The 14,146-nt window shown below is 38.9% G+C and overlaps 1 protein-coding gene across 1 annotated transcript in view; it reads right to left on the reverse strand.

The window, feature by feature from the left end:
• Window positions 1-14,146, reverse strand: part of ADCY2 (adenylate cyclase 2 (brain)) — a 209,993-nt gene that overhangs the window by 31,359 nt on the left and 164,488 nt on the right. The window contains exon 16 of the mRNA XM_009883800.1: window positions 7,608-7,745. Within this exon, the coding sequence (XP_009882102.1) occupies window positions 7,608-7,745 (138 nt within the window). The remainder of the gene's footprint in view (window positions 1-7,607; window positions 7,746-14,146) is intronic.

Here is a 14,146-nt window from a genome sequence, read left to right on the forward strand (position 1 = left end):
ACAACACCCCTTGGCAACATGTCCCAGCACTGTACTACCTGCATTGTGACTTTTTTTTTGTTTTTAAAGACTATCCAAGCTGTTGAGCCACTACCCATGGTCAGCGCTCCTTGATACGTTTTGTGGCGCTTGCTGAGAAGTTTGGAACCATTATCAATGTAACACTGCTTCAACAGAAGCAGGACCAGGTATGAACTCGCAAAGGTGATCAATACGCCATCTGCTACCAAGACTCTTTTACATGAAGTTGGCACGACCTCTGGAGTAAACGCAAGAATGGTCTCACCTTTGTTTGCACAGTTGCACTTTCAGGTTGTCTTCTTTTACAAACGTGCTCCTCTGACTGTTTATGTGCAACTACACATAATTAACCCGCAATCAGTGAACTATACAGAAATTGTATAATTGTAATCTGTTGTATCAGTGATACAACAGATAAATCACAATACCAGTCCCCACATAATGTTAATAAACACCTACAACTTTTGAAACACCCTTCCGTAACTGATCCCAAAGAGCTCTAATCATGCACAGGCACAGAGTTATATGCACACCCGCCCCTTCTCACAGGATGTGTGGGTTAAACGCACACGCTCCCTCTTCTGGGAAGTGTGGGTTACCCTCCCTGCACACCCCTCCCGTGAGGAGACAGGAATACTCCAGCTTTATGTGTACCTGTGCAGCTCCCTATGAATTGTTAATGCACGTGCTGGTGAGAAAGCGCCCCGTGAGTTCCTGTGCACAGACAAATCTGCGGTGTGGGTCCCTGCTCGCGGCCCCCCACGCTGCCACCCCACCAGAGGCAGAGCCCCCAGTGTCTGACGGGGAGTATGATGCCAGAGGGGTGACTTACGGCAGCGTCAAACCAGGTTTCAGGCAGTCAGCTGTTTCTACTCACAGGTCTCTGCCTCCTGTTAGGAAGCTCCACACTGCTTTTATACTTTTTTTTTCCACACTATTTCCTTCTTTGCTTCAAATTCCCTTTGAAGTGGCTTGGTTTCTGTTTAACGCAGCTGATGCTGGACTCCTCTTTAACAGGAACAGTTTGGGGCAAATGCCCTCCAGACAGTTTTTAATCCATTTTAATTTATTTTTTTAAGTATTTAATCCCTCTCCCTGCCCCAACTATTTACACTGACATTCTCATCTTAATAGGTGTTTTTAACCAGGTCATTTGCCAAGGGTGGGCAAAGGCAGTCTCCACATCCCACTAATAGCGCATTTACGTTTTTTGCAAACATGAAGTAACTGTATTTAGTTTCAGAATCCCATCCCACACATGTCTACAGAGCAAAAGATTATATACCATGAAGAACTTAAACACAATTACATTATATATATACACATATATGTGTGTATATATACATACATCCATTTCTATTAAAGCATTTTAATTTTGGTTTTGAGGTTTTTACAGGGCAGTTTTGACCTATAAAAGTTATCTGTATATATAGAATGCTACGTGAAATGCGACATATCTGTGAATACATAAATAAACATAAAAAGGAAAAAAAAGACGATATGGAAATGTTGTCATCTCCCATGAGCCAAACAACACTTATTTCTGAATGATGTGTTTGTACTTGTCTTTCTTGTCTCTCATCAGTTATCTACATCTGCTATCACGCTTTAGAGCTATATATTGTTCTTCAACATAGTATTTTTTTGTAAGAGACAGCTCAGTCCTACTAAGCAGTCACACCTACTCAAATGACTCAAATGAAAGCAATATTTTTAATGAATACAAATGTTTGCCAGGGAACATCTGAGCACACTACCATTAAATTCTCATTTTAACTTCATATATTCTAACAGCTTTCTCTTCTCTTGTGTTCATATAATCTGCAATCTTCAGTTGTGAGTTTTTTGCCTCATATGATGAAAATACCTGCTGTGCTGCTATTTCTTTCTTTCATGCTATGTCACCATGTGGTGACAGACCCTCCCCCACAACATGGGATAAGCAAGCTAGTGCATCTCTCTTGTTACCTGACCTAGAATCTGCACAAGACTACATAAAACACTAGTTTAGATCTTGCTGAAAACAAAGCCAGCCTTCTCACCAAGGTACTTTCAGCCCTTCTGTACAATCCACAAGGCACCAGAACCAAGGCCTCACAAGGAACATGGTGGATAGCCTGTAAATGCTGTCAAGTCAAATGGGTTGTATCTCACCCTACTAAGCAAGTGGGCTTGCTGATTTCCACGTTAATGTGCATAAAATAGCATCCTACTAAGAAGAAGGAAAGGTGTCAGAATTTAATATCAAGTGCACTAATCAAATGCACACAGGATTAAACAATTATGGAATAAACAACAAAATGAGTAAAATTCAAATAGTTACTATGTGAATGCATTGAGCCTGTGACAGGTGGGCAGGAGGGAGAGAGCTGGGAAATACCCCTCCATTGAACTACTGAATCACAGAGTAAACGGCAAAATTAATCAATTCAAGTGCCACAGATAGTTCAACTGTGGTCATCAACCCGTGGTAGCAAGAAGTCTTGCAGTAGCCATCTGTAAAGACAAATGCTACTATCATTTGCTGTGCAAAAAGAAGGCACAGGCTACCCTCAGAACACTACCAAGTGTGCTTTCGCTCACCAGTGAGAAACCCTGCAGCCCAGAGGTAAGGTGTTTAGGAAGCAGGTGCTCCAGGATCAGCAGTTCCAGAGCAGAGCTGTGCTTAATCAATGGAAATACATAAACAGTAAAAACAAAGGTCTGGCACGCTACCAATAAATGCACCACAACTCAGCTTACAGCTTATCACTGTTTTCTCTTCCATATTATACAAAATTACACTGGAAATGGATATGTGAGGACTATAAAGAAAAGTATAGAAACCTTCATTGCCACCATCCCTCTCTCTCCCCACTGACTCCTTGCCTCATATGAACACAGAACTATACTTGAAATTAATTTACTGCTGTTCCAGAAGAGCTATGCAATCTCCTCAAGACACAATGGTCTACAGTTTTTATAGTGCTGTTGTAAACAGTTGCTCATGTTTTTGGCCTACTCTTTTGTTCAGCAAAAGGTAGAGTGAGAAGAGTATACTTTCAAGTATAGCAGAAGCGTGCAAGTCTCGTATATAGGTTGAACTAGAGGATTTGCGTTTTTCTTAGCAAAGAAAATGATGCTTTTGTTCAGCATTGCTCTTTGTTTTGAGCCTCTAAGGCAAACATTCAGGATACCTTTTCTTTGTTTTTATTTTTTCCACCAACTCTCCAAATATCCATGTGGCTCAGGAGAACTTTCTTCTCAAAATGCCTATCACCACTTCCTTTGAAAAATGCCAGTTGGTCTGGCAGCTGAATCAGGAATTTATGCCCAAATACCCACATGAATGCCCCAAGAAAAACCTGGAGAATCCCAAATTCTGGTATCATTCCTCATCTTCGTAAGCTCATAAGCAGAAGTTTAAAGAGACCCTGGGACGCTGAGTACCTACCTAGGCTATTAAGCACTTTTTGAATAAACAAGAGGTGATGCTGAGACATTGGTAAGTTGGAAAAGGATGATGATCTGGAGAGTACTGCACTGTATTGAATAGGATTTTTTGAGCAATTTGTCTCTGGGTTTGTACAAGACTTCTTAGCTTTAAAGTGCTCATGTATCTGCGTTATTTGGTGTCCTGTGGTGTCTCTTGTTCACAGTGAAACTTACCAAATTCAAGTTGGTCAATAATTTCATTTCATTTTTTATAAAAGTTTGTGTGCCAAGTGAAAATGCATAACTATCTATGTGTCCCCCTGTATTCAAGCCCCTGTAGAGGCAATATGCCGTGGGAAGCAACTGCCTTGTTCAAAGCTCCCAGTAGCATCAGGTAAGAGAGGCGAGGAGCCTGCTGGGCTTTTACAGACTCAGATGCCATCATGGTATTTGGCAGATACAGAGGGATGCTCACTTATGTAGGTTCATATCTGATGGACCGTGGAGCAAAGGATCATGTGACAGCATGACTCTCGTTCCCTCCCCGCTCATTTGAAACACATCAGAACTGCTGAAAACATTATCTCAGGGCAATTCGTGCAAAGTGCTTGCGATCTCATCTGCTAGTGCATCTCTGCTAGTCCAGTGTACCTAGACTGATACTGATTTTAGTAAGTTTCTTAAATTCTACCTATAATCTGGGATGGATTTGTGATGGAGCCCTGCATGTCCCAGTTAAATGGCATGACTGCAACTGTGCATTCCCCTTTCTCCTTCTAACTCCTAGGCCAGGTCACATTCTAGGCAGTGCCTGTTTATTCTTCTTAAAAGAAATGCATTAGGCACCCTCCAAAATAGGGTCTTCAATGTGCTAGGCACTGTTGGGACACATAATTAGAGCATATCTGCCAAAGAGCTTGCCTATTAAAAATACAGCACTGAACAAAGTCAGCAGCTGTATTAACAGTTAGCTACACTAAAAGGAAAGTATATTAAATAAACCATCTTTCTACTATGAGAATGGAAACATGTTTGCTTAATTATTTGTCATTATTAAAGCACGGGATATCAGCCATGACTAGAGGGAGAACAATATGGGGCCAATACTTGCATAATTTAAGGCAGCTTATGATCACAGATGTACAGTAAACAATGGAGCAGAAATACTCAAACCTCTCTCAGTCTTCACATTTCTAAAGACATGTTCTTTCAAAGGAAATAGTCCATCTGTTCAAAATTCACTGGATGGAAGACAGGAAGGCAAGTAACACCCTGACTCTGGAAGCTGGTGGTCAGGGCTCCTTCCTGGGACAGTAAAGCCCTGAGATCCTCTTGCTGTGGCAAGGACCTTTCATGCATTTGATGCAGAAGTCACTGGAACACAGAGCTCTAGCAGGGCTCTTTCATCACGCCACTATCACTGTGATCACATGAATCCCAGAGGATGGTGAGGCACAAACATCTGATGTATCAAATACAGTCATTCATTTAGATTCTAAGAGTTGGGCCTTTACAGTCATGCAGTCCTACTGTCTCTCTGAGACATCTGCATTGTTCCCTGCAACGTACTTTCTCATGTTCTGTTTAATGCAGGTCAGCTTCACAAAAACAGACTTCCTCAGCCATTGACTGTTGCCCTACTCGCTATAAGGCACCAGATCTAATGCTCAATGGAAGCAGCATTAGTCATCCTCTCCCTTCAGCTAAGGAGTATTTGATACTTATGTCACATTAGCTGTTTTTTAACTTCCCTGCACTGATCTTGACTATATACCTCTCAAACGTGAAGACTAGATTCAGATGTCTGCTGAAACAGCTAATTTGAAATAAAATTGCACCCCCACTCTTTTCTAATGTCCCTTGACCATAAAGACTGAGTTTTATTTGACATTTTGGTCTTAATTATGATTTATTAGGTGTGGGATGGTTAGACGCTTTTTATCTCCATTAAATCTTAATGGCTACATTTTGCCTTTTTCTACTGAAAGAGTTCATGGAAATAAATGCAGTTAATGGACTCTGCTATTAAGTACATGTTGCTTGGAGATATAATAATGATACTTCAGAGTCTCTCCCACAATTTGCTATTAATATTAAGGAAATGCAAATTTCACAATCACATTTAAAGTCATTTTTTGCTAGTCAAACTATTAAGGTTTAGTTTCAAGGTGGGAATTGTACTTAAAATTATCATCTCATGAATATCACAGAACATGATTATTTGTAATACTGCAGTCATTACTGATAAGGTACAAAGACTTTGAAATACAGCCTATTAAGTTTTACTGTAACATTCAGTCCACACAAAAATGGACTTGAACCAATAAAATTATTTTTTTTTCCTACAAATAATATACTGAACAACTCCCTTTTTGCTAAAATATCTTTTACTAGTTGAAGGCCAAATTTGAAGCGGGCTGAACACAATAGTAGAACACCAGTCTAAGGCAAAACAGTTGCTGACCATATCTTCTTTTTACTTTTTAACTTAATAAATAACCATATGGTTGCATGAACCATAAGTATACTTTAGACCCAAATAAGTTATTTCATTTCATGGTATACATTTACAGAGCTCAAAATAAGAGAAGGTTCAATCTGACCTACATTTTACAAGATACTCCGTCTTGGGGTTTCATCCTGTAGCATGCCAAATAACTTTTGCTTGGCTAAAGGTTATCGTTCATAAAGGCATATAGTCTTCAGAAGAGGACAAGAAGTAATGGAGAATCAACAACTTCTCAGAATAATTTGTTCCCACTGCTAACTGCCTTCACTGCCAAAAAGTGAGCTTATTTTCTCATTTTCCAGCCACTGCCTCTTTGAGTTTTTCCTCTACCAGCCTTAAACACCAAATTCAATTAGATGAATATTAAATTCTTGAGCATGGAATTGGTTTTGGGTCTATCTCATCTCCTCAAAAAAAGCAGGAGAAAGAAAGGGAAATATCTACTTTCCTGAAAAGGAAACCGACAAAAACAAGACTAGGATCATTTAATAGAAAAAAAAGGAGAGAAGGTTCTACCAGAAATTTCAGATGTTCACATTTAAAAGCCCACATTACATCATTACATCATTCTGACAAGTTTAGTGCTTACTGCAACAAATGATTGACTAAGGGTCCCCTGAAACATTATGGGAAAACAAAATAAAACAGTGTAGGTATTATCAATCTTTAAGTCCTTTATGAACTTCAAGTAACAAAAGTACCGCCAACTCAAGGAAGCACTAGAGTTGCAACTTCAAAAGCACTGAATTGCAAATCTCACTCACTTGAAATGGGACTGCATTAATGTTGCAAGGAAAACATTTCCTAAACAAATATTACAGCTACCATTTTGCAGATACTGAACTGAGCTGGAACACTTTCACAGGTTTACGAATAAATAAATCAAGCTCAACCCATAGGGAAAAAAAAGGAAGTTTTTTGTTCCCATATCCTGCTCATCCCATTAGACAACACATCCTTCAGAATAAATGAGGACATTAAGATTCAGGCTTTAAGCACACTAATGACAGTTCCACTCTGTATTTGCTATACTCACAAAAGAATAATAGGATTACATGGATTTTCCCTATTAGAAGAGAAAATAGAAGCACAGGTTGAAATGCCTAAAGTAGAGGTAAGCCCTATCTTGTAGTTCAGTACTTTTGATGTTTTGATGTAACTTGGAATTTTTTTCCTTTTTCAAAAAACAAAATCAACCACATGAATTGCAATAATGTATACATTATAATCATTTTGTGATGAGCACAGGAGTGTCACAAATCTGAATAAAGCTTAGCTTGTTTCACACAAAGTCTTCCATACATCCTGTGAGGAGATACTTCATTCTTTGAGCAACACACTGTTTTTCCAAGCAATGCATAGATGAGCAAGGGATTTGAACAATTCACACCTGGGATTTGACTATCTTCTATCCCTTACAAATTAAATTTTTCTTTAATTAACTTAGCCAAGATCTGAGCTCTTGCTGAGCATCCTGTTTGTAGAGGTCTCCATTATACAGTATGTTTTCTGGTGCTCTGCTTTGCAGTTCTGTGTCTGGCAACGCAGGTTCCTGGTGTAGCCATGGGCCATAAATTTGACATCTGAACCAATACTGAACAAAAAAAAAAAAAGATCTTAAAAGAACAAAAAACCAAGAAGAATTACCCCTTTTTCTCCTTACCATGTTGAATACAGCCATCGTTAATATTATAGCAGTGGTTGTCAATGTAAGAGTGATCCGTGGCCAAGGACGGTTTGCAATTATTCCAGATGATTTCAGGATCCACAGCAATGAAGCTGATGCTTTCTTGCTACATTGCTAAGTGCAAAGGGTTTAAAAAAGAGAAATAAAAATAGCTTTAATACATTTAATTACTGTAAACAAGGGTAGAATGAAGAAGACTTAAGATTGAGGGCAGCATTAATCTTGAAACACTGTACAGAAGTATTCAACTGTTATATTCTCATAAGAGTTACAGATCATGATTATACATGAAACTAAATGCAAATTTAGTTAAAATATCTGCCATCAATTCTGTTAAATAATTATAATTTGCAAGCACCTTGTTAAACATTCAATATATATTACTAATAACAGCACACACAGAGTTGACAGCAGTGTCATTACCTATAATATCAGTCAAAAGCAAGCAATCAAACTGACCTCCCCTGCCCCAATTGAAAGGGCAATATTTAGTAGCCTCTGGAAACTTCAAAATGTAAATCATGACTCTGCACCGTCTTTGACAGAGAGACAGAGGTGTCCTCATGCAGGATAAAGGCTGTATACATAGATACATCCCTGGCAGTCTACAAAATAGTGAGGTTTCTAGGGTTTTCTTTCATTTGTTTCATAATTCATTTTAAGTGAATGGTAATTCAGCAAAGCAAATCAACCTTCACTATAGCTACCTGGAAAACAAATAAGCATTTCACACAGCAATCGGACAACAATTTGACACAAAGCATTCAGTGAATAGAATTTTTTTCTCATACAGTGGCAAAAATTAACAATAAAAACCTCTGACTCATTTAACCTGCTTTAAGAACACATTGCAATAGCCTCCATTCATACAGGCATAGTGCCTAGAGGCACAAGATGCTCACACAGAATAAACAACCATTTGTGGCACATCCAATAAACATTAATTTTCCCCAAACTTCAGCAATCAGGACGTAAGGTTGCCTAGAAGCATCTTGTGCCTTTTCCAAATGTCAAATTGAACTATACTGAAACCTCTGTAAAAAAGGCAATTAAAAGTTAAGGTGCACGGCAGTCTTATGAAAGTATTCGCTTTTTATCAACTCGTTTTCTCTATTTACTTAATATTATCAGGGATCACTTTACATACTGTTTTCACCCCATCCACAGCAATCACAAGAGATACAAGCATGGGAACTCAAGCACTAAAAGCTACCAAATATAGGATTTAATTTACAGCACAACTATTAGTTCAAGTTCAATGGCTATGGCACATCACACTAAATAATACTATTACCCAATACATGTGACGTAGTTTACATGAAGGTCTTTGTCATTTTCCTCCTAATTACACACTATTTGGACAAGTCCACTGTATATCTAGAACTTTTGTTACATATTATTTCCTTTTACGACAGGCAGTTTTGCATAGTGGATTGGACAGATTCTGAGTGAATGAAGTCAGTTTCAAGAAGGTCAAAACAATAATCGGGATCTCAAGAATGGACAAAGAAAAGGGGAAAAATAGGCAACTTTATATATACCTTTCTTCTCCCCCATATTAAAAAAACCCCAAACAAACGTGTAAACTCAAGGGACCTGCATTTTTGAGCAAGAAATTCCTGCTCAAATGCCTTTTTGAACTTCCAAACCTTGTTCTTCACCCCTAAGTACATATCAAATTTCAAGATAATTTGAATCCACATGTAGATTTTAGAAAAGTTTTATCATCCTTCCCACTTTAATAAAGTAAAAAGCACAAAGTCAATATTGCTGCTGTTGGTACAGAAGGGGAGTGTTTAACTGGGTGCAGAGAACAGATCTGTGTGAAAATTAATCATTCAGTTATCTGTCTAGTCTGCCTAAAACCTAATGAGTCAGGAAGCACGGATTTATGGCCAATTAGTACAGTCATGAAATCATGCCTTAAATTTCTCTTTGTGTTTGTTATAGCACACCTGGAACTTTATACTACAACTTCACCAACATTGTTCTGTGATTTTCTTGGAAGTTTAGAAGTAGCTGGAATAGTTTATCTTGAATTAGGGACAAAACTAGGCAGAAACACTGAGAAAGTGTAAGAAATATAAAGTGGGTAAGAAATGACACTGATAAAGCAGTACATCATGTTCTCCTTTCTGAATTACGCTACAGGGAGCGTACCATTCAAAGAAAGTCCTTAGGGTAAGAAATTCCAAGAAAAGAAGCTAAACCAGATAGATTTTATTACAAGTTTTACTGGTTTTAGGTTATCTGAATAAAAGCTAATTAAATTAAACACAAAGACCTGGCGATGATCAAAAGGACAACAATCGATGGTGGAACCAAAGTAACCTAATCAGAGAAGAACAGAAGCCACAGAATCTGCTGCTCCTAAGACCATCAAAGCCACAGTTTCTGATGGGAAACCTACCAAGAAGCGTCAATGAAAAAACTCCCTTTCCAGAAAGCCCTGCAGAGTAAAGGTGATTACTGCCTAAAAGGATAGCTGGCACAGGGCAGATCATTTTGCAATTGAGCAGAGAGAAATTTTGGACTGCATAAAACATTATGGCATGTTTTAAGGGCACTGTGGGTACGTGGAAAACTTACAGGATGTTTAGGAGATGGGACAAATGTGGATCAGGGAGGAAGAAGCGTAGGTAAACGGAGAAGAACGGAGATGAAAGGAAACGGCTGCATGTAAACACTTGTCTAATTGAGTCTATCGCATATGCTTATTAAATTCTATCTCTAACCATCTTCCGTGTAAGTGCAGTCCTTATTCAGAGCCTGCATGCGTGCAAATGCTAGCAAACATCATGCTGGACTAGATGGCAAGTAGCACAGGATGGGTGCCAGCCACTGCAGAAAGAGAGATCGCATGTCTGAGGCAACTGAGGGCCTGGGTGCCAGCAACCAGTGTGTCAGATCCGTCCCTGGGGAGACCCATAGTGTGTGGGGGGGAGTGTGTGTGCAACCATTAGAATACTTCAAGCTGGACTGGCTGAAGTAGGTAGGAGATCCGCATTTGGAGAGAGCCAAGGTTTGAGCCAGTCACTGCGTAAGGGGGGCAGAGGGTATTATACTGACTTGAAGTCCATATTGAGTGACGCACAGGCGAGTGTGCCTGTGGGTCATGACAATCAGGGTATGCATGGATTCCGCTAGGAAATGTCCGTCCTGATCAGCCAGAAGGGAAGAACTATGCCATCAGTGTTGTTCATATTTACATGACCTCTGCTTGCGTTTACCTGGGTGCTGGTAAAAGAGCTGCTCTCCCTAAGTGGTTGTCCCATGTGTACAGTATATGCCCGTGTGTCTACTGGGAATACGTGCTCAGCCTCACTACTGATTGCACCTGGGACATGCTACTGACAGCCTCCCATTGATGGGAGCGAGAGAGGAGGACCCCCCAGGGTCTTTAATTCCATCAAATTGGGCTCCAGTGGACCACGAAGGAGCACTCGCCTCGCTCTTGAACCCCACTGGATTCAACAAGCTCTAGCAGGTCTCATTTTCATTTTCAGAACTTTAAAAAACATGGCTCAGTAACAGATGCAAAACAATGTCATAAAAAAGATGCTTTCATGTTTTTCTAGTGCTAAGCAACGTAAACTGCTGGTTTTCCCTGCACAAAAAAAATTGTTATGTTAATTCTGAAGATAAAGTTAAGTTTCACACAGAAAATCTCCCTTCAATCCTAATATCTAATTACACAAATGTTGGTGTCAAATGACGGAGACTTCTCAAACTTTTCTACTTTAACATCACTTCCAATTGTTAAATTTGAACTTTCTTCATTTTTTGAAAGTAATAATTGAAAAAATTACCGTAGTATTGCTGAGATTAGCAATGTCCATGCTGAGAACTGCATTTATAGCTGAGGACTGCTTTACTGCTTTCCAAGTACCTGTACGCTTTTGAACAGACTTGTGTAACTTCTGTACCAAAATTCCTTGCAATAACTCTGAATTTCCTTTGTTTAAAAGATTTTTGATCAGTATCACCTGACTTTGCTAATGTATTTTAGCAAGGAGGAACTAATTGGACTGATTTACTACATCTACTTAAAAAGATATTTTTTCTGCTTTCTTTTAAAAATAAAATGTTCTCTGGGCAAGTTTATCACTAAGAAAAGTTCTGAAGAATAAAATAAATTTCAGGAAACAGTATATCACTCAGCCAGTGTGATTAATCCGTAAAGAGATTCCATTCTTCCAGCTGCTGTTGCTAAAATTACAGATATCGCTGGCTCTGACCTGAAGAAAAATGTGAGTGTTGTTAGACTGCAGCTTCAAAAATGGAGTTGTAGACAGTTATTTCCCCTTGTAAAACAGAAGCACACCAGAACTCAGTGACGCATTTCTTGACAGGCTGTTTAATGCACAGCTCTCAGTTCTGGAGGGGAAGGACCACTGTTTATTTGGTATATCTGTCATGCTCACCTGGTTTGTTAAATAGATGACAGGTCTCTCTAATAGCAGAGAGAGCAGCCTACGTAGGTTAAGCCAATGAGGGAAATTTGTGACAAAACCCTGGTTCACACTAAAAATCTTTAAACCATTGAGTAGAAATTCCTTGGAAAACATGAAAGAATACACTGCTGATCAGTAATTCTCTATGTGAATGAGCAGATTTGCTGAACTTCATTTCACTTTTAAGCAGTCTAAATCCAGTCCATGTATAGTAAAACTGCAGCAGTTCAGTACTGCTGAAAATTTAGGGAACTCCTGGAAGCAGAACTGGAGTGGTGGGGTGAACATCAAATTCAGACTTTTAATAGCATTGGCAGAACTATGCAGGTTTATTTTGCTGATTCATTAGCTTATGTCAAACACTGTTTCTTGTAAATGTTATGTATCATTTGCAATTTTCTTAAGAAAATTGCAAATGAAATGAAAGGAAGAAAGTAATCATTTCTAGAAAGCATGCAAGAAGGGCAGGACATCAGATCTCAGCAGCGTTAGCTTCTGTGTTTATGCTAAGCGGAGCTGGCAGAATATGGTTCAGTGTTTATCATTTACCAACTAGAAATAATAGGTGTTTGTAGTATGAAAGGTGACTAATGTATTACCTTTTCATCTGAACATGTTAAATCTGATATGACAGCTCAGCATGATAGTGAGTAATAACTTATTTTGAATATTCAGGTGATTAAAATGTATCCTGTGTTGTCTTGCCACACACAAAAACCTACTTCAGCATTTAGCAAAATGAATGCTGTCTTTCTGAGTGAGATCAAGGAACTGGTGTGAGAATTAATTGTGACAGCTATGTTGTAGATGAAAGACAGTGTCGCAAGAGCTGTCACACTTCTCCTTCACATGCTAGCAGAGGTTGGAACATCTTGACTGAAGACCTCTTATTTACAGAAAGCCAGTGAATCACGTTTTCTACACTTCTATTATTGTTGCTTTCATTTTGCATTCAAATATAACTTAATATTTTACTAATACTGATGGTACAAAGAATGAAATCAAGAGAAACAAAAAGCCCCAAAATTCAGATTTTTTTCACATGCTCATTTTCACTCAGAGATGAAGAAGACACAAAGTTCAAATCCAAAGAACTGGCTGACTGGCTGACTCAGTGGTTACATTGACCTAAGCTTGGAGAAGGGTGATTTTTGTATAGAGACAAAAGCTTATACTTTATGTACTTTCTCATGGTCCTACTGTTCATAAAAAGGACCAAAATACTTCTAAAATGAGTACTTTTGAACTCCACGATGGCACCTGTAAATCTAAGCTAGGCATTTTGAATCATACAAAATGCATCCAAGTGAAGAGTCTACTCAACTTATGTTGGATTCAACTGGTTTGACAAAAGCTAGAATCCTGAATAAAGAAGTCACAGGAAAAACTAAAGTCGGTTTCACATTTTTAATTTCACCATACTTTGCCGTGTTGGGTTGGACTGGATGATCTCCAGAGGTCCCTTCCAACCCTAACAATTCTGTGAATTCTGTGAATTTTTAATTTCACCATACTTTGCCGTGTTTACTGTCCTTCACAAAGGGTCATGTTAAAATGGCCATGTGGTTCTCTTCAACTGTCTCATTCAAAGGAAAGAACACGGCAGTGAGCCGTATAAATATGCCCTGAGGCACTCACAGTTCAGTCCTGGTACTTCCTGTGCTGCTTTTCTCATTCAAGAAAACGTAAAGTCGCTGTGTTATAAGGTATTTTAAGGTAAGACGTTCTCAGTCTCTCCCATCAAAGTTTTTCTATTTCACATGAAATATTTAAAGAGCCACTGGTTTTGAGAAAATGCAAACCTGAATGACTTTTTAAAGACAGTGCTCAGGGTGCTGAACTAGACAAAGGACTTCTGAATGCTACATTCTACGTTGACCAAGTCTTGAGCTCCACATAAGATGCTACCACCCAAAAACTGCCTCACACAACAGGAGCCCCGATCTGTGACCATATGGCAGTACTTACACATCATGGATGTCACCTCTCAGGTAATACATGAAAAAGAACCTTCAAAACAATTTGGATGCTCTCTGCTTTCATCTTTCTTATTAATTAACT

Source organism: Charadrius vociferus, unplaced genomic scaffold (assembly GCF_000708025.1).
Source record: "Charadrius vociferus isolate BGI_N301 unplaced genomic scaffold, ASM70802v2 scaffold103, whole genome shotgun sequence".
NCBI classification, from domain to species: domain Eukaryota; kingdom Metazoa; phylum Chordata; class Aves; order Charadriiformes; family Charadriidae; genus Charadrius; species Charadrius vociferus.